The following is a 27723-nucleotide window of genomic DNA, read 5'->3' as shown; positions in this document are numbered from 1 at the left end:
CTTGCATCCTGGCATAATCACACCAACTCTATGCACCCAATGTTAATCTTGAAAATTTTGGTATTTTAATTTCGTCACATGTTTTGAACTCCTGGTTAACAACGGAAAATCCTTATATGTATCATTTTCTAACTGAAAAATTCAGTTAGCTTCATTCTTCATCGTTAACTCTAATCATGAAAAATACAACTTGAATTCTAAAACGCAACGTTAATAAAAAAACAGCAGACAGATTCTACATAAAAGTTAAAATGTTTTTACAAAGCTTAAGAACATTTGAGACACCACCAATATGAGAGAATGATATGTTTTTTGCGGCTTTGGTTTTGATATCAGCTTCACAACCATACTTGTTAACCAAAAAATACAACTCCCCCTTTTGACAAATTAGAGACATCAAAATCAACTCTAGGGATTCCTAATTGAACTTTACGATATGAAAACATCTACAGCTGCATTTAATTACCAAAATATATGAGAGCAAGTTTGTCACGGTTGCAGCCAAATTCCTGTGATTAATCAAAGTTCTACTTCACATATTTGTTGTTGAAAAAAACTAGTCTAGTTCTCTTCAACAAAAAATATTTAGGAACAAAAAGAGTGTATTAATACTGCATTAGCCGCGACACGATGAACCTGTACATCTCGAGCTATCGGACAACGAGTATTTATACAAAACTTAATGACGATGACCCACACCCTGCCGTTTAGCCCACGTATTCACATCCTATTGCAAATATAAATGATGGTATAGCACAAATGCTATATTAAGTAGCAATCTTGATGTGCACACAGACGTCTTAGATTTCGGTATCGCGTGACCGCATGTCCCAAAAATTCACGTCCATACAAATCTTGCTAGTATAATAGGAGGAACACTTGCCTTCAGTCGGCGGATCATATGTGAGCCTTCTGTTGTCTCCTTGGTGTGACGCGTGTACGCATGTCCTTTGTGTCTCTTTTTTCACAACATTATATACTGTAAAATTGTCTTTCGCAAAAATACTTATGTTGCAAAAAAAAGATGAACAAAAAAATATTAATATTTTGAAGCATTATTCATGTTGCAAAAAAGAACCGCAACAAAGCCCATGTTACAAAAATAATGAGAGAAACAAATCTGCAACACCACCTATGTTGCAATTTTTTTTTGCAACATATGTCTTGTTGCAAAGTATTCTGCAACACTTTGCTTGTTGCAATAATAAGAACGACGTTGGATATTGGATAGCTATAATCTGACAGTTGTCGAGAAGGATCTGTCCACCGATGCGTATCATGGTTCGTATAATAATCACCAGCACGTGATAGTTTCTACTATTTTCTCTAAAAAGTAATACTTTCTCAGTCCCAAAATAAGAGACTGGAAAATGACTCAACTTTGTACTACTAAATTTAGTACAAAATAGAGTCATTTTTAAATCACTTATTTTAGGACGGACGGAGTAGTTTTTATTATCAAAGAAGGGTACTATAATTATTTTTATTTATTTGTAGATCTAATTATTTTCAAATTTGTTGTAGATCTAGTTACTTTCAAACTTGTTGTGTTTCTTAAACAAGAGTCATCTTTTCCTTTTCCTCGTGCTTAGGTGGTATGGAAAAGTTCTCTTCCACTTCAAGCTCCACTGGCCAGTCCGTAGATTCGTCAATCTTTTGCATGCCGATCCAACAACCAGTGGTGGGGAGGAGAATCGCAATGCCTCAGCATCGCCGCATCAATTAATTTAGGTTACCATTTTTTAAGTCCTCGTAGGGGTATCTCTCATCTTGATGACGGCGCTTCATATTAAGTTGATATTTCCAGCTACTATCCTCCTTGAATTCATCAATTGGGAGCGAAAATCCAAGTCTGCTCTTGGCCTCATCTGCTCCGGTATAAAAATAAATTAAAACAAATAGTAGAAAAAAATAAAAAATAAAAAATGTATGCGATAGATAGTTTGATGCGTGAGGTCCGCTTTAATTTTCAACTTATTTGAACATCTAAGCAGCTCTCGAAAAAAAAGACAAATCAGGTTAGAACGGTTCGCAAACGGCTAACTTTTTTTTACAGACCCTGATTTTTTTTTTTGAGAGCTGCTCAGATGTTCAAATAAGTTAAAATTTGAAATGGAACTCACGCATCAAATTATCTACCACAAAAAAAAATAGAATTTTTTGAATTTTTTTACCATTTGTTTTGATTTTTTGGTTGACGCGGGTGCAACTGAGCTCAAGAGCCAAATCGCCGCTTCCAATTGGGAGAGTTTATGGAGCTCCAACATAGATTTTTGGGAGAGTTTATGGAGCTCCAACATAGATTTTTGTCATCTATTTTGCACGACGAGGTTGATTTTTCGACCATGCACACACGACAGGAAGATTCGATGACAAACGCTTCATATTGATTCAAGGGTTTAACAATGAGATTGCGGCTCCAAGGCATTGACCTTTAGGCACATTGCATGAAGATGTCCTTGCTATTAGGCCGGCTCCGGTTTAACAATGGCAACAACGCGTCAAGGCCTCATTATGGCAGCAATAGTGATCACTCAATTGTCTAGGAACCTCAAAGTAAATTTTTATTATGTTTGGTATGTTTTTGTACATCAAGTTAACTTTTACAATAGATCTGGATCTTTTTTTTTTTTTAAAAAGATGAACCCAATAGATTCCAAAGCCAGCAATAACAAAAGTGCTACAACATTGGATAAAGGACCCAAATGAAAAGGAAACTTACAAGCAAGTCCTCCGGTTTTACAATCAAGACACCATAAAAACTTTACCAGAGACACTGTGGTACATTTGTAGAGCTAGATCTCGAAATAGCTAAACAATTCAAACTGTTTCCAATATCTGAATGTACTGTGCGCATCACCATTGTGAGAATGGTAAATAAAAAAAAGACACCTGAGCGCACTAGTTTTATTTGGATGAACATGTATAAACTTGTTCTGTTAAAAAAATGTGTAAACTTGCTATGTTAAAAAAATGTATAAACTTGTTAGATCATCAGCTACATGACACTATAGATTAAGATGACAACATGCATTTACATTGTACATGAATACACAGCGGATGTCTGGATTCATCAGCATTGCCCAATTATGGACCCATGACTTACCAGTGAGCTACTACAGAATGAACTGTGAGTAAAAATGGGTCGCCTCGGCCAACTCTAATCAAGCTATAGGAAAAATACTCAGCTGCTTCTCATCCGAACCATATTATTAACTCTATATTCTAGGCAATCGCCTGGTCTATAACCTTCTCACGCCTGTCACCGAAACAGTTGCTTTGTGCTAACAATTCAATGTCTTCAGGTGACATCGAAAGTGCTGCAGAACTTAAGTAATGTCTTGACTGACGACACCTGCAACACACAAAGAGCAGCAGTCAGTGTTCGTTGGTACCATCTCCCTGAAATTTTGAACCCTGATAACACAAATGGCACAAGATGCTCATGCTAACAGTTGGTTTAAGGGATTACAGAGCCCATGGACAATAGGGTGTACCCTGGATTTGGGCCAAAACAATCCTGTCTAATGTAAATGTGATCAGCAGATCAGGTGAAATTCCCTAAACTCTAATGAAGCACCAGGCCGCTATCCATATCTCAAACACTCAATTGAAATGATATGGAACACGCTATTTCAGAGTAATAGAGAGAAGCATGCTCATTCACATAAGGTATCCAATTATGCAAACGTTTAACCAGATTGCGGCCAAAATCACTTTTAAAGTATGAATGTTACGTGGTGCAAATGCAGAATTCCAGAGTAAATATATGACCAGCTAAGGTGCTATGTCATTCTTAGACAAAAGATGATGCTGGCGATGTTTGATCTAGTTAGATACCTTGACACACAAAAAAAACATATGTTTGGCGTCATACTTGGTGCATGAAAGAAAATTTTATACTCTCTCCGTTCCTAAATAAGCCTTTGTAGAGATTCCACTAGGGAACTACATACGGATGTATATAGACATACCTAGATCCATTCATTTTGCTTCGTATGTAGTCCCCTAGTGAAATCTCTTAAAAGACTTATACTCCTTCCGTCCGGAATTACTTGTCACACAAATGAATAAAAGTGGATGTATCTAGAACTAAATTACATCTAGATACATCCATTCTTATGACAAGTATTTCCGGACGGAGGGAGTATTTAGGAACGGAGGGAGTAGAACTGAGAGACAGGGACTACCTTCTTTGCTTGTTTGCAGCTTTACTGTCAGTAAGTCGCAAGTTTTCTAACTGTGAAATCTGACACGTAGAAGATAAATAATCGACAAAAGCAGGCCCTCTCAGTGACAGAGATAGCTTGGAAGGAACTACTGGAAGCAGCGCGCCACAAAGATGAACTAGTTGCTCCCTGCACAGTTAATTGCAGGTTCAGTGTCTCAAAATGGATGCTCTATTGCTATATACATAGACTAAGCAAATTGATATACCAGTCTTGGAAAAGGTTCATTTAGCCAGATAATATTCCACTCAGTTGAATTTATTGAGTAACAAGTACTCCCTCCGAGCGGAAAAAAGTGTCTCAGCTTTGAACTAAGGTTGAACTAATCTTAGGCCCTGTTTGGAACCACCCAGATTATATAATCTGATTTTTATAATCTATTATGTTTCCAAACAGGACAGTTTATATTGTAGATTTTAAAAACTAGATGACCAGATTATTAAAAACTCATAATCTACTCTACCCCAGCTAAAATCAGATTATGGATTACTAATGACCTATTACCCTTGTAAACTTGGAGATAATTACCTACTGCCACCGCCACTGTCCTATTTTTATAAACAGGGCAGACATGTCATTGTACAATGTAAAACCTGAATTACAGTTTATATAATCTGGCCTCCAAACATGTCCACCTGGATTATTTTTATAAACCAGATTATATAATCTATCTTCATAATCTAGATTATTATAATCTATTATGGTTCCAAACAGGGCCTTAGTTCAAATCAGACACTTTTTTCCGACTGGAGGAAGTGCAGTTTATATGAAATCCACTATTTAAGAAATTTCTGAACATGGGAAAGGATCGTAACCACTACTGAAGTTGCAGTAGAACAAGGCTAACAAGAATCAATTATGGTCAAAATCACTATCACGTGAAAGTGACATGTGCAAATAATATCCATTGGTGCAAAATATAGCATGTTGGTTCAACGAAAAGTGACATTATTACCATAAATGCATGCTGGCTAGCCTTCCAAGATATGCACATGTCACCCACAAAAACATCACTAGCATTTCCATCAGTTGTGCATTGTTTATGCACCAGTAGAAAACTCTATTGTGTTGACATATGGAAATATAGCAGAAAATGTTTATCATGAGGTATGACCAGTTGACCGCTAAAATATTCTACTCAACATGCCTTAAATTTCTTCCCACCTACAATTCTGGAAGATGAGCAGTGTTGTTCATGTTCAACATGCAAGGTCGATTGGCCAACAGTACAGAGCAGCATTGCATGTGGAGTTGTGGGATAGAACATTAGCCCAGGTGGGATTTGGCTAGTTATTGTTTTGTTTAGGAAACCCAGTGACCCAGTGACCCTACTAGGACCCCAATGTTTTCTAAACTATACTCTAGATTAAATACATAAATGAACAAAAACTAAACTGTAATAACATGAAGAGAATTGCAAGATGGCACAGTATAAATGCAACAGATGTACATGGGAAATGCAATGCTTACCTCCCCTTAGAAATACAGCTTGTTGGATTTTTCATGTGGGAAATGTTCCCATATCCATCATCACTGCTGATTCCTGAACTAATAAGTTTGCCAAGAGATGTGACAGTTGTACTGGCAAACAACAACTCTTGTGATAAATCAATGAAACCATCCTCCTTATCTTGGAGGTCCCTTGAGAAAACGCAAAGAGCATGCTGCGCATAGACAGATCCCATCTCAAGCTGCTTATCATACCAGGAGAGGTCATCAGGCTCGGCACTTGGGGTTGAAGATGGATCCAAAATGTCCTGCACAAATTTGTAAAAAATTACATCAAGGGTTCAAAACCATATTACACAAACATGAATCACCAAGAAACCAACATTAGAAGTACTGACATTAGTAAGAGGGTGGCAGCGGGCCACCATAAGATCTGATTCCGATATTAAATCAGACACACCGGAAGCAAGTTTCAAAGCTCCAGAAGCAGTTCTATTGTGGTTGGTCTCAGAGGGAAGTACAGGACAGCAACGACGTAGCCTGTTCCAAGTATCCTGTACGTGTTCAACCTTGCAACAGTCATTAGTTTTTTTGCCAGAAAGCAGCCAAGTGCTATCAGCTCGACTGCATTCATCCATCAGTTGGTACCCTGTAGTTGAACAACTTTCCGGTTCATTCCTGCCAAATGATTCCGCATAAACCTCACATGTCTCACCAACCACATCTTCCATGCATTTCTGAGATCCAGCCATTAGATTCCTCGAATGGTTACTGTCTTCTAGTGATGTTATAGGCTTAGTGCAAACACCATCATTATTAAAGGTAGACAAGCCATTGAACACCATACTTGATAAAAGGTCATCGCTGCTAACAGATGCAGAAACACCCCCAAGTGCCAGGGATGACTCAGGCACACAAGACACGCCCTGTGACATAAAAGTATCACATATTTGTGAAATGGACCCAACCAAGTTGCTTTCGAACTGGTTTTGGAAAGAATTGGCTATTTCAAAAGTCTCCCTTGATTCGCTTGGAAAGCAAAACTGATTTGAGATTCCCTGCCCATGTATATGGGGCAATTCTGGAGGTTGTGGGAATAAATCACCTTCTGGAAGAGTAAATCTGGCATCTTTGGCAATATATGCATCCGTTTGATCATCATCAGACTCAGATAATAACACTACACCATGCTTCTTTCTTGTTTTTTGTTGATCAGACGGAAGAGAGGTCTCTGGAGCATCATCAAAATCATCAAGATCATTCTTGCAAGGTGAAATAGCATTACATTCAGTAGAGTGACCATGCTTTAACTTGGATTTTTTAATCTTTGTTGTTTTAACTGCACCTCTTCCCTTGCTCAGAGGTGCTGTTATTTGTAACTCCAAGGCTTCAAACTCTGATAATTCCATCTGCCTTTTCTTTTCTTCAGCTAAATGGATTGTTTTTTCTATCTCCAAGCACACTGTTTCTGATAATTTACAGGGAAAGTCCCAAGGCAACATCCTTGGCACAGTAGAATGTACTGCATCCAAGTCAAGTGAGAAAGGACCAGACAAGCATTTGTTTGACCTTTCTGAAAATAGAAAATAGATTAGGAATGATATGCTGAGCAGTTCTAGATTGAATACAGCATTTAAATGCAAAATCTTTGAGGAAAAACTACCAATTAAACAAAGACACCACAAAAAAAGGAACCAAAATAACATTTCTCACATCATGGGTGTGTTATGTGCACGAGTGCAGGATTAGGTAATATTCAAACAGATATGGAATATTACTTAAATAGGAAGGAGTTATTTAAATAGGAAAAGCATAAAATATTAGAGTTTAGATCAGATAGGTAACCTTAAAGTTATTACTTAGGGGTCAAATAAGTCCTATATAAAGGACAACATATCTATCTATTGTTGAAGTGTATATGTGGATTGCCTAGCCCTTTACATCAGTTCGGACTTTTGGTTGCATTGGCTAGTGCATGAAGCTTAACATCTATAAGGAATTAATCAATAAGAGTATAGTCATCAATCTACCGTCTCCCTCCCTCGTCCTCCCTAACCTCTGTTCTATAATCCAATTCCCAACACCCGTGCCGTCCGGCCATATTCATGGCGATAGTTACCCAGTTTGTTCTAGGGTGCATAATTTTGATGATATCACATGTCAGTGACCAAAACAACGCCATGTGACCATGCCTTTCACCCGGGTAGTTGATTATCTGAATAAAGTTAAATATGAGGCACTGAACAAGTGAACAAATGGTGAATCAGAGCCTTTTGTGCCTAGCTTATCTGTTATACCTTATTTGGTAAGTTGCCTAAACGGTATAGAGCACATAAAGTGAGTAATGACATATAGTGATAAGGCATCTAGATAAGCCCTTAAGCTGTTGGGTTTCTCGTGATATTATAGTGCACTTATTTCAACTTCTTTATGTAAGGCAGCTCGAGGTTGATAGATAAACACGACATAAGCCATGTGTAGGTTTGACCACTAATAAACTTACTACAAAACAAGGAATCCTAGAATTATGCAACTAACATGATTGACTACCAGGTAACGTTCCAACTAAATGATATGAGCTGTCTAGGTGTCTAACAGTCCATGCTCATAACAGCAAGTCTAACAGTGGTCACACAATTACATAAACAAACATATTCTGTCAGAATATACAAATCACACAGCTAACCAGTCACTTCAGTGAATAAGCAAAAAGGACAGCATTTTAAGCTTAAGTATATCACTTGGACTCAAATTTTGGACGTATGGGCCAGCAACAAGCACACCAAAGTACCAACCTGTGTATTCCTGCTTGCCTTGATACCAAAACTGCAAAAGCAATGTTGTCCTCCTAATATCCCCTAAGCAAGCATTGATAAAATACTTCAATTGAGGAGCAGTGACTTCCACTCCTTCAGATTTACAGATCTGTGCAAAGTTAGGATATAGTCAACTTTCAGCAAATCGGGCAAGAGACATAAGTTCTCATCAACAAAATAGTTCTTTACCATGCCAAGATGTGAAAGTAACTCTCCAGATGATGGGTATTTGAAATCCAAAACTAGCTGATCCAAGAGATGAGGTAAAGCTGGATCCTTCTCTTTACAAAACAAGTGTAACAAATAGCAAGCGCTTTAGTATATAACATCAAATGAGACTGTAAAGATCAATAGAGAAATGCAAAAGCCTGAAGGCAAAAGGGCTCACTGTTGCTAGTCAGTATAATTGGCCATCTTGTAGTCTCTGCAATCTTAAGTATGGTCGAAATAAATCCACGATCCTCATCAAAGACAGTATCCACATCCTCAAATAGGATAAGTGTCTTGTTAATAACTTGTTTAGGGGCTTCATCACTCAGCTTTGAGCTTGAGTAGCATTTTACAGGTAACATATGCTCATCGTCGTTACATGTTTTTCGTGTAGAGCAGGATACTGAACACTTGTATTCAGTCCTATCAGGTGTCTCTGAAGCTGGATCTAAAGAATCGATTCTTGGTGGAGTGGTGACCTCCTCTTGTGACCTGTATGGGAGACAAAAAGATAATTGATGTATGTACACTCTAAAAAGGTAGGCCTATAAAGTTTTAGACAATAATGCTTAGGTTGGCATTTAAAATGCATTTGACTACATGCCAACTTGGTGCTTGCCAAAAAATATTGAGCAGAACTTCATATGATTATAAGCAAGTTCTCACTGGTTTTTTCATGTGCTTTAATACCATAATTCCTATAGCAGCAAATTCAGTTGTTACTCCACATTTCTTTGAGGAGTCACTAGTAGTAGGCAATTTAGATGCATTAGAGAGCAATATTATCTCTTATATTATATTCTTAGGGCCTATCTGTATATAAGGGGTCTGACAAATGGATCGTCTCTAAGGAACAAGAAAGAACAAAAAATGTCATTCAGGCCTATGGTCTCATCTTTCTCCTTGTCAAGAGATGTATATACTTTACATATATTGGCTCGTACCCAATGTAGAAGGGGCTTACGGCATATTTACTCCACCTGTATGTGTGTGTGTATACCAGCCTAGGACCTCATGGAAATACAGGTTGCTATTCTTCCTAACACCCCTAAGGTCCCACTTCAAGTCATCACAGTCCAGTGTTTCTCCCGTGGACTAAGGTGCATAATAAGATGCATCATGAAGAGGGTAGAGCTCAGTAATAAAGGAATGCCAAAACAATTAGACAACTATTGTCCATCATAAACAGGAAAAGTGAGAATATAGAGAAGAAATTGGGCATACCATTTTTCAAGGCCATGTGATTTAGTTGCCTCCTCAAACTTTTGCTTCACATATGCCCCATTTCTCATATCAGATGTATTTACCTACAAAATCACACTTTAAGAAGAAGTACAGGAAGCGGAGGTGTTTCTAGAAGGAAAAGCTGCTGAAGAAAATACCTCAATTACATTGAACCCATGTTCTCTCGCACATGCAAAAACTGCGGCTGATTTTCCACACTGGGAGTAAGAACAAAGAGATCAGACTAGATCTAGGCCGTATGTCTATATATAGGCATAAGCATGTAACAATGCAAGTATACATATTGTTCCCAATGTATTGTCTCAACCAGAATTCATTGATGATAGTAATAGGTAACTTCAGGTGGTTATTACAGTTTGTGGAAGGGACCATTGGAAAATATAAATTAGAACACATTAACAGAATCAATCATTGTTTTTAAGGCGTCAGGGCACTCCCAGGTCACAACGCGTCAGCCTTGCCTTATGTGTATAAGGCATCCGCCTAGGCGCCATTTTGCCCGCCTTAGGCAAATCGGGACACCTCAGGCAAGGTTGGGGCTTCAGGCGGCAAACAGATTCTGGGTGGGAACCAGAGTTCTGGGCGCCAACAGTTACGAGCGCGGGGCGGGGCGGGGGTAGATCGAACTAGTTCCAGTTTTCCCCCACCCCAACCTCTAGCGTCTGGAGCTGAGCTTCTCCCCCTTCTCCTCAGTCCTCTCCAGCAGCTTTTCTCCCTCCTCTCCAGCAGCTTCCCCCCTCCTTTCAGGCAGATCCTCCCCCTCCTATCCTGCAGATCCTCCCCCTCCTATCCTGCAGATCCTCCTCCTGTCCAGGACAGCTGGCAGCAGCAACCAGCAAGGTGTGGGTCTCCCCCCTCCTCCTCTTCTCTGCTCTGTTATGTAGCATGCTAGTTGTCCAGCTATGTTCCTCTGCTTGTGCCTGCTATGTTATGTAGCTAGCCAACTATGCTCCTTTGCTTAGTGCTCTGCTCACTACCTCACAACCAGCAGCAACTGCAAGGTGTGTATGCCTAGTTGCCTACCAATTCTACTCTATTGTCTATTCTGCTGCTCAGAACTCTGTAAGGCGCCCGCCTTGCCTTATGCCTTAGCGCTTAGGCAGTGAGGCACCCCCCAGCGCCTTGCCTCGCCTTACCACCTTAAAAACATTGTTCAATCATTAGACTGCAATTTTATGTTAGCACACCTCTGTACCCATTTAAATGAACACAGACAATACCAATTGCTAGGACAAAATTAGTAGCTGAACAAGCTACAGGGGCTCAACCTTACTTTTTATAGTTCTGATGAATAACATCATATGTAAGCCTTTCCAGTCCAAACTAAGTTACTAACTGGATATAAGTTGCCATTACATTGTTTTAACTTTTTAAAGAGAGATGCTCCATGTGATAACAAATGGGAAGCTCTATACTGTTAGCGCCTAATCCTATTTCATTTTTTTAGTGGGAGTGGCTGCGTTTAGGATGATGCTAGTTACTGACAGCAGTTTCAACAGTAAAAATGTATGTCTTATAGAAAATACTCGATGGCTTGAAAATAATGTGCAGATTGATTGATTGCTGAAAAGCTTATTAAACAAACTGTACAATGATAGTGACAGGTACTCTTGAGCATGGTACTCACCCCAACTGGTCCAGTAATTAGAAGTACATTTTCATAATCAGAAGCATCTTCTGAACAATCTGTGTCAGATTCATCTTGACAGGAGCTGGCATTGATGCTCTCGTTAGCAACTCCAGTTTGCTTGTTTTTGTGGCCTCTTTCATCCCACCCTTTGAGCCATTCACTGAGAAACTTTACATGCTCAATATTTCCACAGACCTGTCAACCAAAATAGAGTGGAAATTCCAGAATAAATATAAGCATAATGTAGTTTTTGTGTTTCCTAATAGGCATGTTGACCCAAAAAGCTAATCAAGTACAAGAAACAAACAGAAAATGTACAATGCAATTGCATAATTGTCAATGTATAAAAAATCATGTTCACCTGGGCAGCAGTTTCAGGCCGGTACTTGTCAGTCCACAGGTAATAATCCGGCAGACAGCTGCTGCAACAGTAGATATCACAAGATATAAGATACTAGTTAATCCAACTCATTTTCTGTCAGTAAATAAGTTCTTCAGAAAGCAACTTGGTTAGCATGAAGTATTACACTTTCTAACCAACCAAAGCTACTTCCAACGAATAGTTGGCTATCATAGAAGGATGGTGAGGGATTAGGGTCACAAACATAGAAGGATCAGCAAACTTCTACATATAGTTTTGGGATTAATATGATATTTTAGAAATATGTAAAGTTATAAATCCTTACTAGCTAGACCTAAACCGTCTTCATGCTTTGTCTTAGATTCCATGCACAAAATAGGTTGCATGATGCATACAGTATAAGTTTAAATGACCTTGCAGCTGGGTATGGACAATGACATGAGATGCCAATTGGAAATGGATGTAAGAATATCAAAGACAAAATCTAGCTGCTTGGCACTAATGCAAGTGATGGAAAGTCCATGCCAAATGGGATATTAGGGAGAACTCACACTTATAGTGTTAGCAAGCAACATTAGCTTAGCAGAACTGATAAAAACCTACTGGTTAAAAGGTAAACGGACTGACAATTATAATGCTAGAATCAGCAACAAAATAAGATTTTTTTTATGATGCATCACTTACAGAAAAACAGTTATTCAGACACTATGTTTGTCTGTATTAGTCAGAGTTTTAGGTTTACCAATTTTCAGTAATTAGCCAGAATGATTTAGAAGTTCAGAACAGAGCAGTGTCCAAACCGGGAAAATAGAACCAACAACTTAGGCAGCTGGCTCACTTACAAGACTTTACATGCAGTACGACCAGAACAGAAGGCACAAAGTGTATATTAAAATAAGAGAACCACACGTCTTTGCTGAGACAGACGCTACTCTTAGACGTCAGAGCTGACAAACAAAGTGGAGGGCCAACTTAGCTGGCCCACCCCAACCTTGAACATCTAAACAAACTAGTATCCTGATGACTGACCACTTGAGCGGACATTAACAAAATGGTTTGCCATTTTGAGCTTAGTCATCTTGATGTCTTTTAGCTCAAGAAACTATGATATTCAACTTCATGGGCTGACAAATTCAAATGATTAATAATATCTCTAAGTTCATTATGAAGGCAAAACCAAGGCAGCTAGCAGGAAGCTAACAATCTTGCACACATTTAGGCAAACAATATATGTAATGTTTGTTACCCTTTCTGGTCGACTTCTGCCCTTCCTTGCAGTATCCTTTCCGGGTGTTTGTTATAGGAAAGAGAATCATGAGGACAGCTCTCTTCATCAAGATGGATCTGGAATGCAAATGGTCAAGATTAAATCTAGATTAGTGTATGGTTGGAACAAGAAATTTAGTGGCTATATAATTTAAGTAATAGAAATACAAAGCAGGTTCATCTGAATGCTTCATAAAATAGAGGTGAAAACATAGATTATACCACATCCAAAGAAGATAGATTGCCTTCACATTGTTCTTTAGGAAAGCTAGGAAAATCCATTCCGAAAGCTGTGTGATTTGCAACATTCTGCTCAGCCAACTGATCTAGGCACATCTTCTTGGAATTAGACTCTATTGTCAAAGGTTTCACAATATCCTCAAAGAATGAGACGGGATTTTCAAGTGTATCGGAAGCACTGGTATCAAGAAAAGATCGCTCCGCAATTAGCCATTTACTCCAATGAATTGGTATGTCAGTCTGCAAAACAAGAAAGGATAATACAGTTCAATCGAATTGAATAAACCTCATCAAAATAGACCACAAACTATGGGATGTTGTACAACTAGATGTGTGGAATATGTGCTGGTCACACCTCCAATTGGTAGACAACGTGAACAGGCCAGAATGGAGGGTCCCTCTCAATAGCACCAAGGGAGTTTGTATCCTCGTTATTGAAAGCATCTTGTTCAGCACCTTTGTTTACTTTCCGGGAAGCAAAAAATGGATGCAATTTCTTTCCAGATGATAACATCCGGATTTCCTGTCAATGAAATCAAAGAATATACTTTTTCAGAAAACAACAGGATAAACATGAAGTTGACTAAAACTAGTGCAACTGCAAAAAAGTCCTTAAATATTGTATCCATAACCACAGCATTAATATAGCGACAGATATACTGAGATAGCAAACCCTTATTCAACAATTAAGGTGATGAGGAGGTTCAACCAAACAGGAGGAGATGGTTGGTTGCTTGCACATCAGCAGTCTTTAACAATGAGAAAGACCATTTCAGAAGTAATTGCTGCTGTTTTAAGGTCTAACAAGCAAGGCCATGGACATACAGCTCAGATTACAACAAGAAATAAACAGAGCAACTAAGAGCAAGTACAATAAGGTACAGTCAGCAGGCTGTAAGGCATAAAATATTATATTTTTGCTGAGTTGGATGAGAGAGAAGAGGAGAGAGAAGGGAAGCGGGCTCTTCGTGAAGAGCCGGCTCTAGCACGTGCTCCTAGGTACTTTGTGAGAATGAAAGGTGGGCCATATATGATAAAAGTAGTACTCTTTTATAGCTAACTATTGTACAAGCTAGCTATAAGATGGGCTATAAGATGGCTTATAGCCAGCAGTTGGCTATACTATTAACCATGCTCTAAGGTCTCTGCCTCTCTGTTGGCGCCGCCTCGTCGCAGCGCCTCTTCTTCTACCTCCCACAGCGCTGCTCCTCTGCGCCTTCTTCTTCTTCCTCTAAACTGCCTCTCACAGCTCTCTCTCTTCTCTCAAGAACACAAGGATACACACACACACACAAGAAGGAAGAGCACAAAGCTTTGCCGAGGCAGTCCGTCACGCTTCAGCCTCCACCTCGTTTTGCGGCTTCCCACGGCGCTGCCGTATCGCACGGCACCATCGACATCCTGCCGTGTTCGCCGCATCGCACGACAGCCACACATCTCGCCTCCTTCGCGCACAGAGCTGAAGCTTCACGGGGCACTTAATAACCTAGACTAAACTGCATGATGTGCACACATGCACGTGTACATGACTCATGTCAAGATTAACTCTAACACTCTCTACGGCTTTCACTTGGTTGGTTACCCAAATTTTAGTTGCCTATGGAATCTTGCCAACTCGCCTAGCATTGCCTTCACAAATCTCGCCAAGTTTATCACCAGCAAATAGTCAAGGAATCTCTAGCCATTTTTTGCTGGCCAATTGTTGGCAAATTTTGGTAGGGCACATGCTATAGCATGAACCAAACACACCTTAGTGTTCAAGCGTTCTTAGTTTCATTAACTGGGGACTAGATGCTTATCTTTGGTTAGTTTGCTTCCATAATATAGAGATTATTTCTTAATGGTCAAGTCAAGTTATCACTATAAGAGAGTTGCAAATGTATTGTAAGACAACCACCACCAATCCGTAAAATAAAGTATCAGATGTTCTGCATGAGTACCATCTTACTCGACCCTCTTTCTTGGGATGAGAAGGTGACATTCAAACAGTTGCAAATATGAACTGCCAACAAATTTGATGGTAGCAACTGCCCTCACGAGACGAGAAGCACACGGCATATCTCAACAATGCAGACAATGATACTGGAGCGTACCTGTGCAGCTATTTTCGCCTCTGACCTTAGGTCAACTATCACCTGTGACTTATCTTCATTGTCTAATACATTGTTGTCATTAGCCTGTGTTGCTTCAGAAGGCACATTATTCAGATCTATATCAATTGAGACAGATGATCCTTCAGGTAAGATAGCTTCAGTCTGATTGCTATGCAGTTGCTGACAGCTTCTGTGACCTTCATAAAAAAAATGTTATTACACCTCTGTCAAAGTGGAGTTCATGTTAACCAAGAAATACGTAAAATCGCAAGTAGATAGCTAACTTGTTCAGGAGGACATAGGCACAAATGAGTAACCAATGCACATAGGGTTCTTAATCTGTGAGAGAATAATACATTTAAGCTACTGTTGTATGCCCTATGTGACACAACCTATGACAACTTCAACTTATATGGCGGACAACTGAAATATTATCCGTCTCGACATGTAAATTTTTCACTCTTTCAAACTCAATATAGGTGTACCATTTTTCTCATATGTCAACATTTGAGAACTTGGTAAAAAAAATCCTTCCATAGTACACACTTAAAATCAACAGGATAGGGTTCATTTTCAGAAAAACTAAGCCATACCAAACTAGGATATACAGGCATAGTTCGATACAAAGAGGTGCTTATATTTGATAGATAGATTTTTCAGTTCCTACTGTAAGCATATGGATGAGAGAAAGAGAGAGAGAAAGAGAGAGAGAGAATGAGAGAAGACTGACCATCAGGAGATTCCAATACCTTGCAGCGCTTTCTATTAGGCGCCTTCCGCGCTGCATCTTGATTTCTACCTTTCCGCTGCTTTTTCTGAGGGCTCTCATCTGACATCCAACAAAATAAATATTCAGAGATGAAATGTCCAACACAATAGAATTCATCAGTTCTCCTTCACAATGTAGCAAATAAATAAGGAGAAGTTGACTATGAATGGGCCAGTGAAACACTGGAAGAAGGCAAAAATATTGTACTGGATTGACATACCAACCAAAATAGCTTCATCCTTGCTACCTGGATCCAACCCAGTGGTCTCTTTGTTTGAAGATGGCTACATGAAGGTTGATTAAAGAAATCAGTATTTTGCACATCAGGAAAGATAACAGAACAGATGTGCTTATTCATCAAATATATAGCATATAAGTTGAACCAAACGACTGATCTAGAATCTAAATTAACACGAAAAATAAACATAGTCCTCACCCATTATGGAACTGGGAGAATGTGCATGCCACTGGTTGCAATTAACCATCTACGAGTTTTTTTTCCTTCTCTATAATGTTTTTGTCTGGATCGCATTGCCAAATTCAATTTATCCACTTCAGATAATTTGGGTGGCATGGACGGTTTAATCAAAGCCTTGCAACAGAGATAGATGGTAAAATTTACTGGTGGAAAGAAGAGAGCTAACCTTTACCGTATCCTTTCTAAACTATTCTCTTGGATCTTAAATGGTTATGCAATAAACGGGAGGACACTCCTTGAGCAAACAGTAAGCAGGGAGTCAACATATTCAATTCATTTAGCTCAGTTATGTGTGGTTGGTTTGAAACATCATTGTTAGTTACTAATCTGTGAGGATCACTACTTGGTTCACTGAAAGTTCAGAATTTGACTCCACAAAGAAGGTACAGCCCTAGAGCTCCCCTTTTTCTCCGCTTGATTTGCGAAATGTGGAAAGTTGGCAGTTCCATACAAGTACTTGTGCATGATGATGGGAAGAAACATATTTGATAATGATGTTCTTGATGGAACAGGCAGCCACTACTAAAAGCCTAAGATTACAACCCTTCAGGCATGATATTTGCTAGACTTGTAGCACAAAAATTAGCAAGGTATAGGCACAGCATGCAAAAGATAGGTGACTTGATTGCGGGGTAGACATATCTTCTGTGTTTAACTTTAATATGCAGTGCCTGTCATCAAATAAAAGGAAGGGAAATGTAGGGATGTACTGTTTTATTTTGATACTAATATTCCCCAAAACGCAAATGGAAAGAATAAACTAGCACTCAAAATATAGTAATGCCACCAATTTCCATATTCACATCAAGACTGGACTCAGCAGCCCAGACACGCTACAGGCTACATCAGACTAGGCATTTGATGTATGTCTAACCTTATCCCGGTCCCCAGACTAACCCACGTATGTAGCTTTAAATCCGTCATGCCAGCCCAATTGTTTCAGATCAAAGTGATGTGGCTTGAATTTCAATTCTGTAATTTAGCTATTATATACACCGACGACATATTTCCTGCCATGCTCATGGTGTATTAATGTGAGCAGAAAATTGGTTCAAATTCGTATATCAGTTACAGGTGTTCATCAACAGATACAGATGTGGTAGAGTCACTACTCGATCTGTTTGCACCTCTACTTGGCCAACAAGGTATAAGAAATCATGTGCATTCCAAACTTATTTAAAATTGAAAATCGGGAGGAACTTATTTATCAACACGGAAGCGAGCATAGAGAATCCACGATTTCAACGCAGCGGGCGAATTAAAGCAGCCCAGTTACCGAGCAAGCACCAGACAACAGCCGAGACGGGGGCGAATTCTAGCAATGCAGTACCTTCCTGGCGGCCGCTGATCTCCGCGGCCTCGCCTTCCTCTTAGCCTTCTCCGGCTCCTCCGCGGCCTCCTTCCCAGCCGCCTCCTCGGCCGCTGGCGCGGGAGGGGCAACCCCTGCGCCGCCGCCGCCGCCGCCGGACCTGCCCGACCCAAACGGGAGCCTGGACTGCACGCACCGCCTCAGGCGCTTCGCGTCGGACGACGAGGGCGACGGCTTCGCAGGGGACGGCGTTGGCGACGGCGTGGGCGTGGGCATCGGCGCCGGGTCCTCGGGGTCAGCAGATCCGCCCATCGGAACGGGATCGAGCGGGGAGCCGGGGCTAGGGTTTGGGGTTCGGGAGCTGGAAATTGTTTAGTGCCGCGAGGGGGCGGGAGACGGGGCTGGATGGATTAGCTTCACGTTTCTCCCGCGCGGTGGAGCGGACGCGCGCGCGCGCGCGCGGGGGGGCGGATTTGGGCGGGAGCCAGGGGAGGGAGGAGGTTGGCGCGGCGCACGCTACGGTACGGACAGAATTGCGAGCAGTAAAGTGAGTATCGGTGTTCTTTCTCTCTCTTTATTTTTTAGCCGGAGTGTCAGTGTTTTGATCGGGCCCGTGCTCAGATTTTTCTGGGCAGTAGGCCGACGGCAAGAGCCATTTGGCACTGTATGGGCTGGGATGATGGGTGGAACTAAGAAGGCTAGAACGCGGGCTTGGCCCGTTTACCCAAATCCCTAGTGTGAGATTTTTTTATTATTTTATTTTATTTTGACTGCCAGTCTTCTTCTTTTTTTCAGTCTTTTTGACTGCCAGTCCTGGTGTAAGATTTGTCTGGCGAACATGCAAGGGCCTAATTTTTAGCAGCACAGTATTTTTGAAACCGTGGTAATGTAAAACCTCGGTATTCCAATGTTTGGTCAATGAATACTCTATTTTTTTTAAACCAAAAGACGCTATTTAAAAGCATTGCGGTTTGTAAGTTATTGTATATATTTATTGATGCCAAATACATCAGGGTTTACAAAACTATGGTTTCTAAAAACAAAACATGATATTCTAGAAATACTCCAAAAATACTTGTCTGACAAACACAGCCTAAGGTTTGGCATTACCCTAACAAAATGTAATTCTTGGCCAACCCTCTTTATATCACAGATCTTTGTTTATAAAATTTGTTTTTTGCTATACTACTGATCAAAAGGTATGTGCTTAATTTTTCTTTTTGCTGGTAAGAGTAACCGGTGCCGTCTGAAAGACCCAAACAATGTGCTCAGACATTCCCGAGATTCAATTATCATCCTGGAGTACTTACTATTTCTGTGATATTATCAGCACCATCCAAAGAGCAACCCGAGGTTTCACCTAAATACTCCCTCCATTCCAAAATAAGTGTTGCTGCTTTAATACCAAATTTATACTAATTTAATATTAAATTTGCGTCACTTATTTTGAGACAGAGGGAGTACTTGCCAAAACGAGTCGACCATACAGCCATCCGGGCGAATATCATAAAAGTCAATACTTAGGCATTTGAAATTCTGTAGAGTACATGGTAGCATGACAAAGAGTAATCATACATCATGGCTGGGTTGAAACTTCAGAACCGAAAATCCACAAGGATTAAGTTCACGAGAAGGGCCATGACTAGCCTTGACAACATGGAGGTTAACCTCTCAGCCATGTGTTCCTGTAGGACGAGTTGTCTCGCAGCGAGGCATCATGTGGTTTGTACTCCATCAGATAGGTGTGCGGCAGCTTCAAGTGCCTCTTAATTGAGTCTCTTAATGTCATCACAGCCTGCAAGGCACAAGAACACGAGCGAATGAATAACATGGAGAAGAGAGAAAAAAAACTGGTGGTAACACAGTCAAATCCAAACACCTTAGTCCAGAAACATTAAGAGAAGTCGCAAACCTGGTGGTCTGATGCATTCCGATTCCAGACACTCAGGATGTCTTCATTGAAACGACAACTTAGCACAATGCCACAAACATCATCACTATAATCAAGTTGGTCACCCACTAGAACCAGCACCTGGACAAAGAAACATGATGGTGGAAAGAATTAAAATCTAAGCCATCGACAGCTGCAGGACCTAACCAAATAATCCTTATAAAAATTGTTAATCAACAGAACACATTTTGGGCAATCAGGTGCCATTCTTGAGGCACTGTAAAACTGAATGATTGTGATCCCAGAGACTAAAGGGGAGGACAAGCCGCATAGAAAAGCAGAACAAAGACAGGAAATGAAATGTGAATGAGCAAAGAAAATCTGAGATTGCTGTGGATGTGACATCAACAACAAGCAGACACTATATAGAGAAAAGAAGATGGTGCCAGAAAATAATGATAAAACAAACCTACTTGTTGCAAGTACAATAGAGCATGTAAAATCAGCTAGATATGAGGGCTCATGGTGGGAGACCAGAATGAGAGTAAAATCAAACAGTTGCACCAGGAAAACACAAGGATGAAGCATGTTGTGTCATTTCCATTACATTAGTTAAACCAATTTATGAGTAAATGCAACACATATCTTCCTCTCTCAAATTAGTATCCTCACACAAATGCAATATCCACAAGTGTACTCAGAAAAATAAATAAGAAGAAACAAAAATGATGTTAAACAGGCATTGCGTATTAACATGAAGGGTGTGGGATGTGACAACAACTGATAGAGGGCATCCATGTACCCAAATGTTTCTCGTAGCTCTTCGATTTCTTTAATGCAGCACAAATCTCCACTTGCCGAGGCAAACATTCAAAAGGTACAGTGCCACAGGTTTTGTTTGTGGGAACAATAGCCATAGGTACAAATCTTGCTTCACATTTTAAAACCCACTGCACCCATTGTACTAGTGATGCATAAATCTACTAATAGGAGCCATGCATGAGATTATTTGCAATCTTGATTTCATAAACATTGATAGGGAAACTAGACTGCCAGACTAAAATATTTATACACTAAATCAAGAGTTAGAGACAAGGGACTTCAAAAAAAGAAGATACAAAATTAAAGAAATAGAAATGGTGATCAAGAAGTATGGCTCAGTAGACATGTGAAAATTTGTGAAAATTTGTAAAGCATAGCATATGGCATGCATGCTTAAGAAAGCAGTCAACCGTAACCACAGAACAGTGCATCTTGGAAGGCTGCTAATTCATTTCTGGATCAGCGTCAACTTCTTCTATGCTGAACCACTTGCTTCAAGTCATAAGTGCACACAGTAAACATGAAAATAGCAATAATACTACCTCAGGTCTCAGGATTATGTTGGTACAGGTACCAGGGTGCCAGACCATTATGCGCTGCAAGGCTGTTTGGTTTAAGGGACGGCCTTATACAGGGAGATCCGGGCCCATCATGGGTAATCCCATGTTTTCATGTCACGGACCTAAGTCTCCATTGACTATTGGCACTAGCATAACGTCGTTGTGTTGCTACGGAACCGCAAAAATGATTCAGATGTATTGGATTATTAATATATTATGGTATATAACAACCAATGCATGTGCAACACTGCAGAGAAGAAACTCAATCAAGCAGCCAACACTGCAGTTGTGTAACTGCAGCAGCAACGTGAGCACCGTTGCAAGCTAAGATTCTTTTTTCTCTTCAGATGGGAGGGGTCTCGTGGGTTCTAGATGACTGAGGGAGATTGAGTGGAGTGGGGGTGTCGTGGGTATAAGCCTGACAGTAGATGTGTAGGGTACGAAAAGGATGGGCAGAGTCCCAGCTACGGCGAGGTTGTATGAGTTCAGGCCCCTCTACGGTGGAGGTAATAGCCCTACGTCTCAGTGCTCTAGGAGCTTGTTGTCGAGTGGAATATGGAATACAATGATTTGCTAACCCCTGCACCAGCGGGGGAGGGTGGCTTATATAGAGTGCGTTGCCCTCCACAACGGTTCCGGTACAGGGGTGGAGTAGTGGCGATTGAATGCCTACGTTACAGGTAACGTATGTCCTAAATGCTAATAAATGCACCGGGAAACGTACGACTGTTTCCCTCCAGGGAGGTTACGATGTTCCGAGTGCCATCCAGTCGGTTAGTTTGATGTTCTCCGACTGGATGGTCGAGGACCTGTTACCGACTGGACGATGGGGACTCCTTAATTCAGTCGGAACTGACTAAGGGCCTTGTCCCTTATGAGGGGTAGTCCTTGGGTAGGACTTACAGGGCAGGCCTATGACCCTACCCTAGGACTATAACCCCATCAGGGGGAGTATAAGATAGTAGAGATTATGGCCATGACTCATGAGGAATGCCATTCTGAAGGAAAAAACATTTCCGCTCTATAAACAGAACAAGGGCTATCCTGTTCCAAATCTAGACCTAAGTTTCTTGTTTCACTTGAGGAATGAAATGTTTGATCCATCAGACCATCACTAACTCCTCACAGCATCCCACAAGGTTATAATGCAATTAAAGACCAGTCATGAACAAAGTAAAAACATCACTTGAGAATCCCATGATGATAAGAACTACTCCCTCCGTTCCTAAATATAAGTCATTTAGAGGTTTCACCGGTGGACTACATACGGATGTATATAGACATACTTTAGAGTGTAGATTCACTCATTTTGCTCCGTATGTAGAGCCCTAGTGAAATCTCTTAAAAGACTTATATTTAGGAACGGAGGGGTAGAATTTTCCACAAATCAAGTAGGCTAATGTATAGTACTTCATGGTGGCACAGGAAGGGAAGTCCTAGTTGAGGGTTTAAAGAACAACAACCGAAGTTTGTATGATGACCTAATCTTACAGCCCAACGAAAGCACAAATAGATTACTTACCAAATCCTCCCAGAAACGCCCAGAAACAGCCTTCTTGAACCGTATAATCCACTTGCCGCCATTCCGATTTGCAGGATCCTGCCCAGTCAAAATGCATTAACCACTAGAAGCATGGTAGACATGACACCAATACTAAACACAGACACTACTGAAAAAACAACAGCTTGTTCGGAGCAATACCTCCCAGAGTGGACGGACACCCTCTTTGAAAAGATGCAGGTCCGTGGGGCTCGGTAGGGCGGACGGGCGTGCGAGGTGGCAGTAGCAAACCCAGAACGACTCGACCTAAAGTCATCCAATTCCAAACAGCAATATCAATCAGTAAGCTCCACTGACCTAACTAAGAAAAAACCCTGAAAGCAACCTGCTGTGACGGAGACACGTACAGTGCTGAAATCGACGATCTTCTTGATGTTGTCCTCGTACGACTGCGACCTCGTCCCGGGCGTCCGGCGTGTGTACCAGAGCACGAGCTTGCGCTGCGGACAAGAAAGGAGATTACATCCGGCTTCCTCTGAGATTCAAAGGTTCAGGCATTTCTGGAACGGGAAACGGGGATAAGGTTTAGATCTAGCGGCGGCGGGCGGGTCTTACCCTGAGAGGATGGAGGCCGGCCTTGAGCTCGCGGTTGCGGCGCTCGCTCTCCTCGGCCTCCGCCTCGTCCTCCTCCTCGACGGCGGCGGGCGGCGCGTCCTCGGCCCGGGCGTGCGACGGCTGTAGCTGCTCCTCCTGCTCGGGCACCTTCCTCTCCACCGCCGCCTCCATGGCGCCCCCTCGTGCGGCGATTTGGTCGGCTGGGTTGGGAGTTCAGAGAGAGAGAGACGAGGAAGGGTCCGGGAGACGCGTGACGGGGGGATGGGAGTGGGTTTGTGCCTTTTTGGTCCTCTTCGATAGGGATGAACCGTGCCAGGGAGCGCTTCTATTCCGTAAGGTGTGGGTCTGAAATCTTTTTCTCACAGCTTCTCCAAACAGTGACTCAAAAATTTCACGTGCAATAAAAGTTTTAACACATTATTATAATATTTTTATTAGAACAGTATTGAACGTCGACGCGCCGGCTCGAAAACTCGCGCCGGTCACAGCGCAGCCGTATGATTGGAGTCTCCCGCATCGTTGGATCTCCCCCGCTCCTTCATCCTCCTCACGCAGCTCAACGCGCATCCCGATCCCTCCGCCTCCCCTACATCTCGCACGCGCCGCCGTGTGCAAGTAGCCCGCGGGCTCCCGCACGCTCATCGTCGTCGTCCCGTCGTCAGCCTGCTCATCGCGCTCGACGTCGACGTCGTGGTTCCCATCAACCCACCACCAACATCTCGCCTTCCGTGCAGCAAAAAAAATTGTCGGTGGTAGCTAAAAAGTAATACCGGTTGTAACAAAACAGAACGACGGATGTAGCAAATTTGTATAATAATTGTAGCATTTTTTCATCATGGTTGCAGCTCGGCCATGCCAACTGTTATAGAAAAACAATACAGTTGCAACAAAACGGAATGACGGATATAGCAAATTTGTATAATGGTTGCAGCATTTTTACATCATGGTTGCAACTCCGGCTACAACTTCAATGAACTTTGGCTGCAACTCTGATGGACGTGGTTGTAGCTTTTTTATCAACGGTTGTAACTTTTTTTGACGCTTGTAGCTTTTGTGGTACGTGGTTGTAGCATTCGCGACACCATCCCTTCGGGTCCTCGTGCAGCAACCTCACCTGCCAACCATGGGATCACCCACCCACCCATAACCCCCGTCGCTTTGCTGTTTACAGCTCCTCCGTATGTCGGTTGCAGCTCTCGTGTACCCCGATGTAACTTTTCCATCCATCATGAATCTAATAAAAACGAGATGGATCTAACGGAAATGGGAGGAAGAAGAAGCAGAGAAAAAAGGAAAAAACGGAGACAAGAGGAAGAAGAAGCAGAGAAGAAAGGAAAAAAAACGAGCGTCACCGCCAGCCTGTCTCCACGTGAAAAAGGGAGCGAGCGATAGCGACCGGTGGAAGTGTGTAGACGCAAAAGTTTTCCTTTTTTATTATACGTGGACCAACATTTTTTTTAATGCCAAAAAACACGCGTTCAAAATAACACGCGGTGCGAATTATGAAGTGCATGATTCGGCGCCCCAAATTTGCAACCTGAAAAGCAGCACGCTCAATATTTACAGCACGGGAGCATCATTTTTGTACGCGTCTATTTTACAGTTTGTGCTAGAGCATCATTTTTTATCTCCGACACACAAAACATCAGTTTTTAACACACGCGGTCTTTTTTGGACGACTTTTGAAGATGCTCTCAAATGGTAAACGATTCCCTACAACCGACCAGCCGACTTGTCCTGCCATGAAAACAAACTAATCCAAAGATACAAAGCCCTTAAGCAGGAGAGAATATGCGAACCAATATGTGGTTCAATGGTTGGAGGAACAGTGGTATTTTCAGCCCATCGGGATTCAAGTTCTGATGAGCGCATTATTTCTAAATTTATTTCAGGATTTTCGACGATACGAATTCAGTGAGAGAAAACATTTCTGTCAATGATGAGGTGTTTACGGTGATTTCGTAAATTTCAAGATGATATGACGGCTCAACCTTTCGGAAGTGCTCATAGGAATAGGGTGTGTGTGTGTTTATATAAATGAGTGTATGCATATTTATATGGATGCTTGTGTTTGTACTATTTTTAAGAAAAACAAAAGAGAATATCATACGGAAACCAACGTTCGATGAAAACTGATAAAAACCACGAGAAAATGATGTTTTAAAGTTTTGAAAAAATCTGGAAAAAAATACGGAACATTAAGAGGATGATATTTTATTGCCACATAAATTTTCAAGTTGAAACACATTAGAAGATGTGTAATGTCACTATTCAACACTGATTTTATCTTTTTTCATAGCTCACTTCTCGTAATATGTTTCAACTTGTGATTTTGCATGGCAATAAAACATCACCCTCTTAACATCCCATATTTTTGTATTTTAAAAAAAAACTTTAAAATGTGGTTTCCACAAAGCTTATTGATTATTGGTTTTCGTATGATATTCTTTCGTGTGGCACATCAAGGAGGGGGAGTAGGAAGGGGAAAAGGGGATGTGCGATATCTCGAGTAAGAACAACTTCTCTCGCCTGGTTCGGTCTTTACATATCCTACATTCTTAAGAAGTTGCTCCCAATTCTCTTTACATGCACGGTGTCCACGTCATATGGCTAGAAGGCATTCTCTCAATCTATGGATTCTCCACCTCAACATTGCCATATCACCACGCTTCTCAGTCCGTCCCCGTTTGATTGACCATACATGGTTCAGATCTGCAGCCAAAAAGTTCATCCCTGTTTAGAGTAGAGATTGAGAGGGAGTTGAAACTGATATATGAATGAACAATGTATCCTTATTGATGATAAACAAGGCTATATATACAAAGTGACGGGACGAACGAACGCGACCTTTACAAAGGACGCCACAAAGGCGGTAACCAGTGGCGGTTACTTATCTAAGGCGGTTGTTAAGCACGAATTATTAGGATTGTAATTATTCCTTAACACTTCCCCTAATCTATGCTTGTCTTCAGTTATATGCACCATCTTGATAAAGACTCCTTTAGTATGTTTGCCTTGGGATTGTTTATCATCTTCATATTGAAAAATACTCCTTCGAAAACCCAGTGGGAAAAATATGAGGAAAATAGTGTAGATACATTGTTGAAACTCCTTTAAACCCAGTGGGGAAAATAAGGATAGAATGATGCAACTTATAATGATTATTATCTCTTCATAACTCATATGAGAAAAACCTTTGAAGAAGGAGAAAACTCATCGATAAGTTTAGAGAACAATTAATATATCTTGAGTACTTCCTTTAGAAACCCGATAGGGAAAATAGAAAGTATGATATATGATCTTTGAGAAGATATTGCCTTGTTAAAAACCATTATGAGAAACTTTGAGAGAAAACTCATAAGGGAAAAGCGTGCTATCTAATATGCCATTGAAAACTCCTTTAAAACCCAGTGGGAGAAATATAAGGACAAAATGATATGGCATATATGGACACTTGTGTTTATATTGTCTCATTAGAAACCTTTTATGAGAAAACAATAGGGGAAAACTTATTAAGGAAAAAGAATACAATATATGCAATCTGATGATTGCTAACATGTTATAGTTTGGGAAATTACTCCCCCTAAACTTTGCAAATTTGGTGGATGTGTCATACCAATTACATTGATATGATCATGACATTGTGAATAATCTGTTGGATTGTCACAATATTCTCTTTGCAAATTGTTTCCTTACTTTTCAGTGATTTGTGAGGATAAGTAAGTTTTGAGCATTCTTATTTATGATATTGCTCTTCAAATAACATGTAGGTATTGAGAAACACAAGTGGAAGTATCTTGATAAATCAAGTTAGGTGATTCCGATTAATCTCAACCACATGATTTTGAGTGTGGTTAATCATTATGCTAAGCGATGTATATTTTGTAATGCTTTTAGATAAAGCAATTATGTTCGAATGATAATTGGAAATAACCATTAAAGTCCATTTAGATGACTTGCATACGAAGGCTATTCTAGTAAATCCAGTCATTGATATGACTCGTTGGGATCAAATAAAGAGCCAATATAATTATATCATATCATGGTCATATCTTGTATTTCTTGATGGAAATATCCAAGATTTACTGTATCCTTCAGATATAAGATGATATTCCTTATATCAACCATATACGTTTTGTTGGGGTTGCACTCTGAATAAAGATAGCAAATATAGTGTCAGGCGTGACATAGTTTGCAATTATATGAGTGATTTGACATTAGTGAGATATAGAACTTCAG

General features: G+C 40.7%; 2 protein-coding genes across 3 annotated transcripts; both read right to left on the bottom strand.

Moving 5' to 3' along the window:
- Positions 1–2999: 2999 nt before the first annotated feature.
- Positions 3000–18603, bottom strand: LOC123449093. 2 transcript variants are annotated; one of them, XM_045126178.1, is made up of 18 exons: positions 18117–18603; positions 16529–16592; positions 16270–16368; positions 15540–15736; positions 13802–13969; positions 13429–13686; positions 13187–13284; positions 11941–12001; positions 11577–11774; positions 10087–10146; positions 9929–10011; positions 8883–9196; positions 8684–8775; positions 8474–8603; positions 6077–7251; positions 5700–5986; positions 4191–4358; positions 3000–3355 (listed from the first exon to the last, which is right to left on the bottom strand). In XM_045126178.1, the coding sequence occupies exons 1-18, from the start codon at positions 18405–18407 to the stop codon at positions 3226–3228; spliced, it is 3873 nt and encodes a 1290-aa protein (XP_044982113.1). In that variant the 5' UTR covers positions 18408–18603; the 3' UTR covers positions 3000–3225. The 2 variants fall into 2 exon arrangements, with proteins under 2 accessions (XP_044982113.1, XP_044982114.1); XM_045126179.1 differs by having other exon boundaries at positions 11941–11998.
- A 996-nt stretch (positions 18604–19599) lies between these two features.
- LOC123449094 (eukaryotic translation initiation factor NCBP) lies at positions 19600–23758 on the bottom strand. The gene is made up of 6 exons (XM_045126180.1): positions 23485–23758; positions 23277–23369; positions 23071–23175; positions 22891–22968; positions 20008–20127; positions 19600–19890 (listed from the first exon to the last, which is right to left on the bottom strand). The coding sequence occupies exons 1-6, from the start codon at positions 23653–23655 to the stop codon at positions 19759–19761; spliced, it is 699 nt and encodes a 232-aa protein (XP_044982115.1). The 5' UTR covers positions 23656–23758; the 3' UTR covers positions 19600–19758.
- Between the last annotated feature and the right edge of the window lie 3965 nt (positions 23759–27723).

The sequence above is a fragment of the Hordeum vulgare genome, chromosome 4H, assembly GCF_904849725.1.
Source record: "Hordeum vulgare subsp. vulgare chromosome 4H, MorexV3_pseudomolecules_assembly, whole genome shotgun sequence".
Taxonomy (NCBI): Eukaryota; Viridiplantae; Streptophyta; class Magnoliopsida; order Poales; family Poaceae; genus Hordeum; species Hordeum vulgare.
Note: the sequence above shows the minus strand (reverse complement) of the source record. Positions and strands in the feature narration are given on the sequence as shown.

Coding starts and splice junctions, on each gene's coding strand:
- LOC123449093 (XM_045126178.1), bottom strand. CDS start 18,407: ATGGGCGGATCTGCTGACCCCGAGGACCCGGCGCCGATGCCCACGCCC. Junction 8,604..8,683: donor TACTTTCACATCTTGGCATG/GTAAAGAACTAT, acceptor AACTTTGCACAG/ATCTGTAAATCTGAAGGAGT. Junction 4,359..5,699: donor AGCTGTATTTCTAAGGGGAG/GTAAGCATTGCA, acceptor TTAACTGTGCAG/GGAGCAACTAGTTCATCTTT.
- LOC123449094 (XM_045126180.1), bottom strand. CDS start 23,655: ATGGAGGCGGCGGTGGAGAGGAAGGTGCCCGAGCAGGAGGAGCAGCTA. Junction 23,370..23,484: donor CCGGCCTCCATCCTCTCAGG/GTAAGACCCGCC, acceptor TCTTGTCCGCAG/CGCAAGCTCGTGCTCTGGTA. Junction 23,176..23,276: donor AGATCGTCGATTTCAGCACT/GTACGTGTCTCC, acceptor GGATGACTTTAG/GTCGAGTCGTTCTGGGTTTG.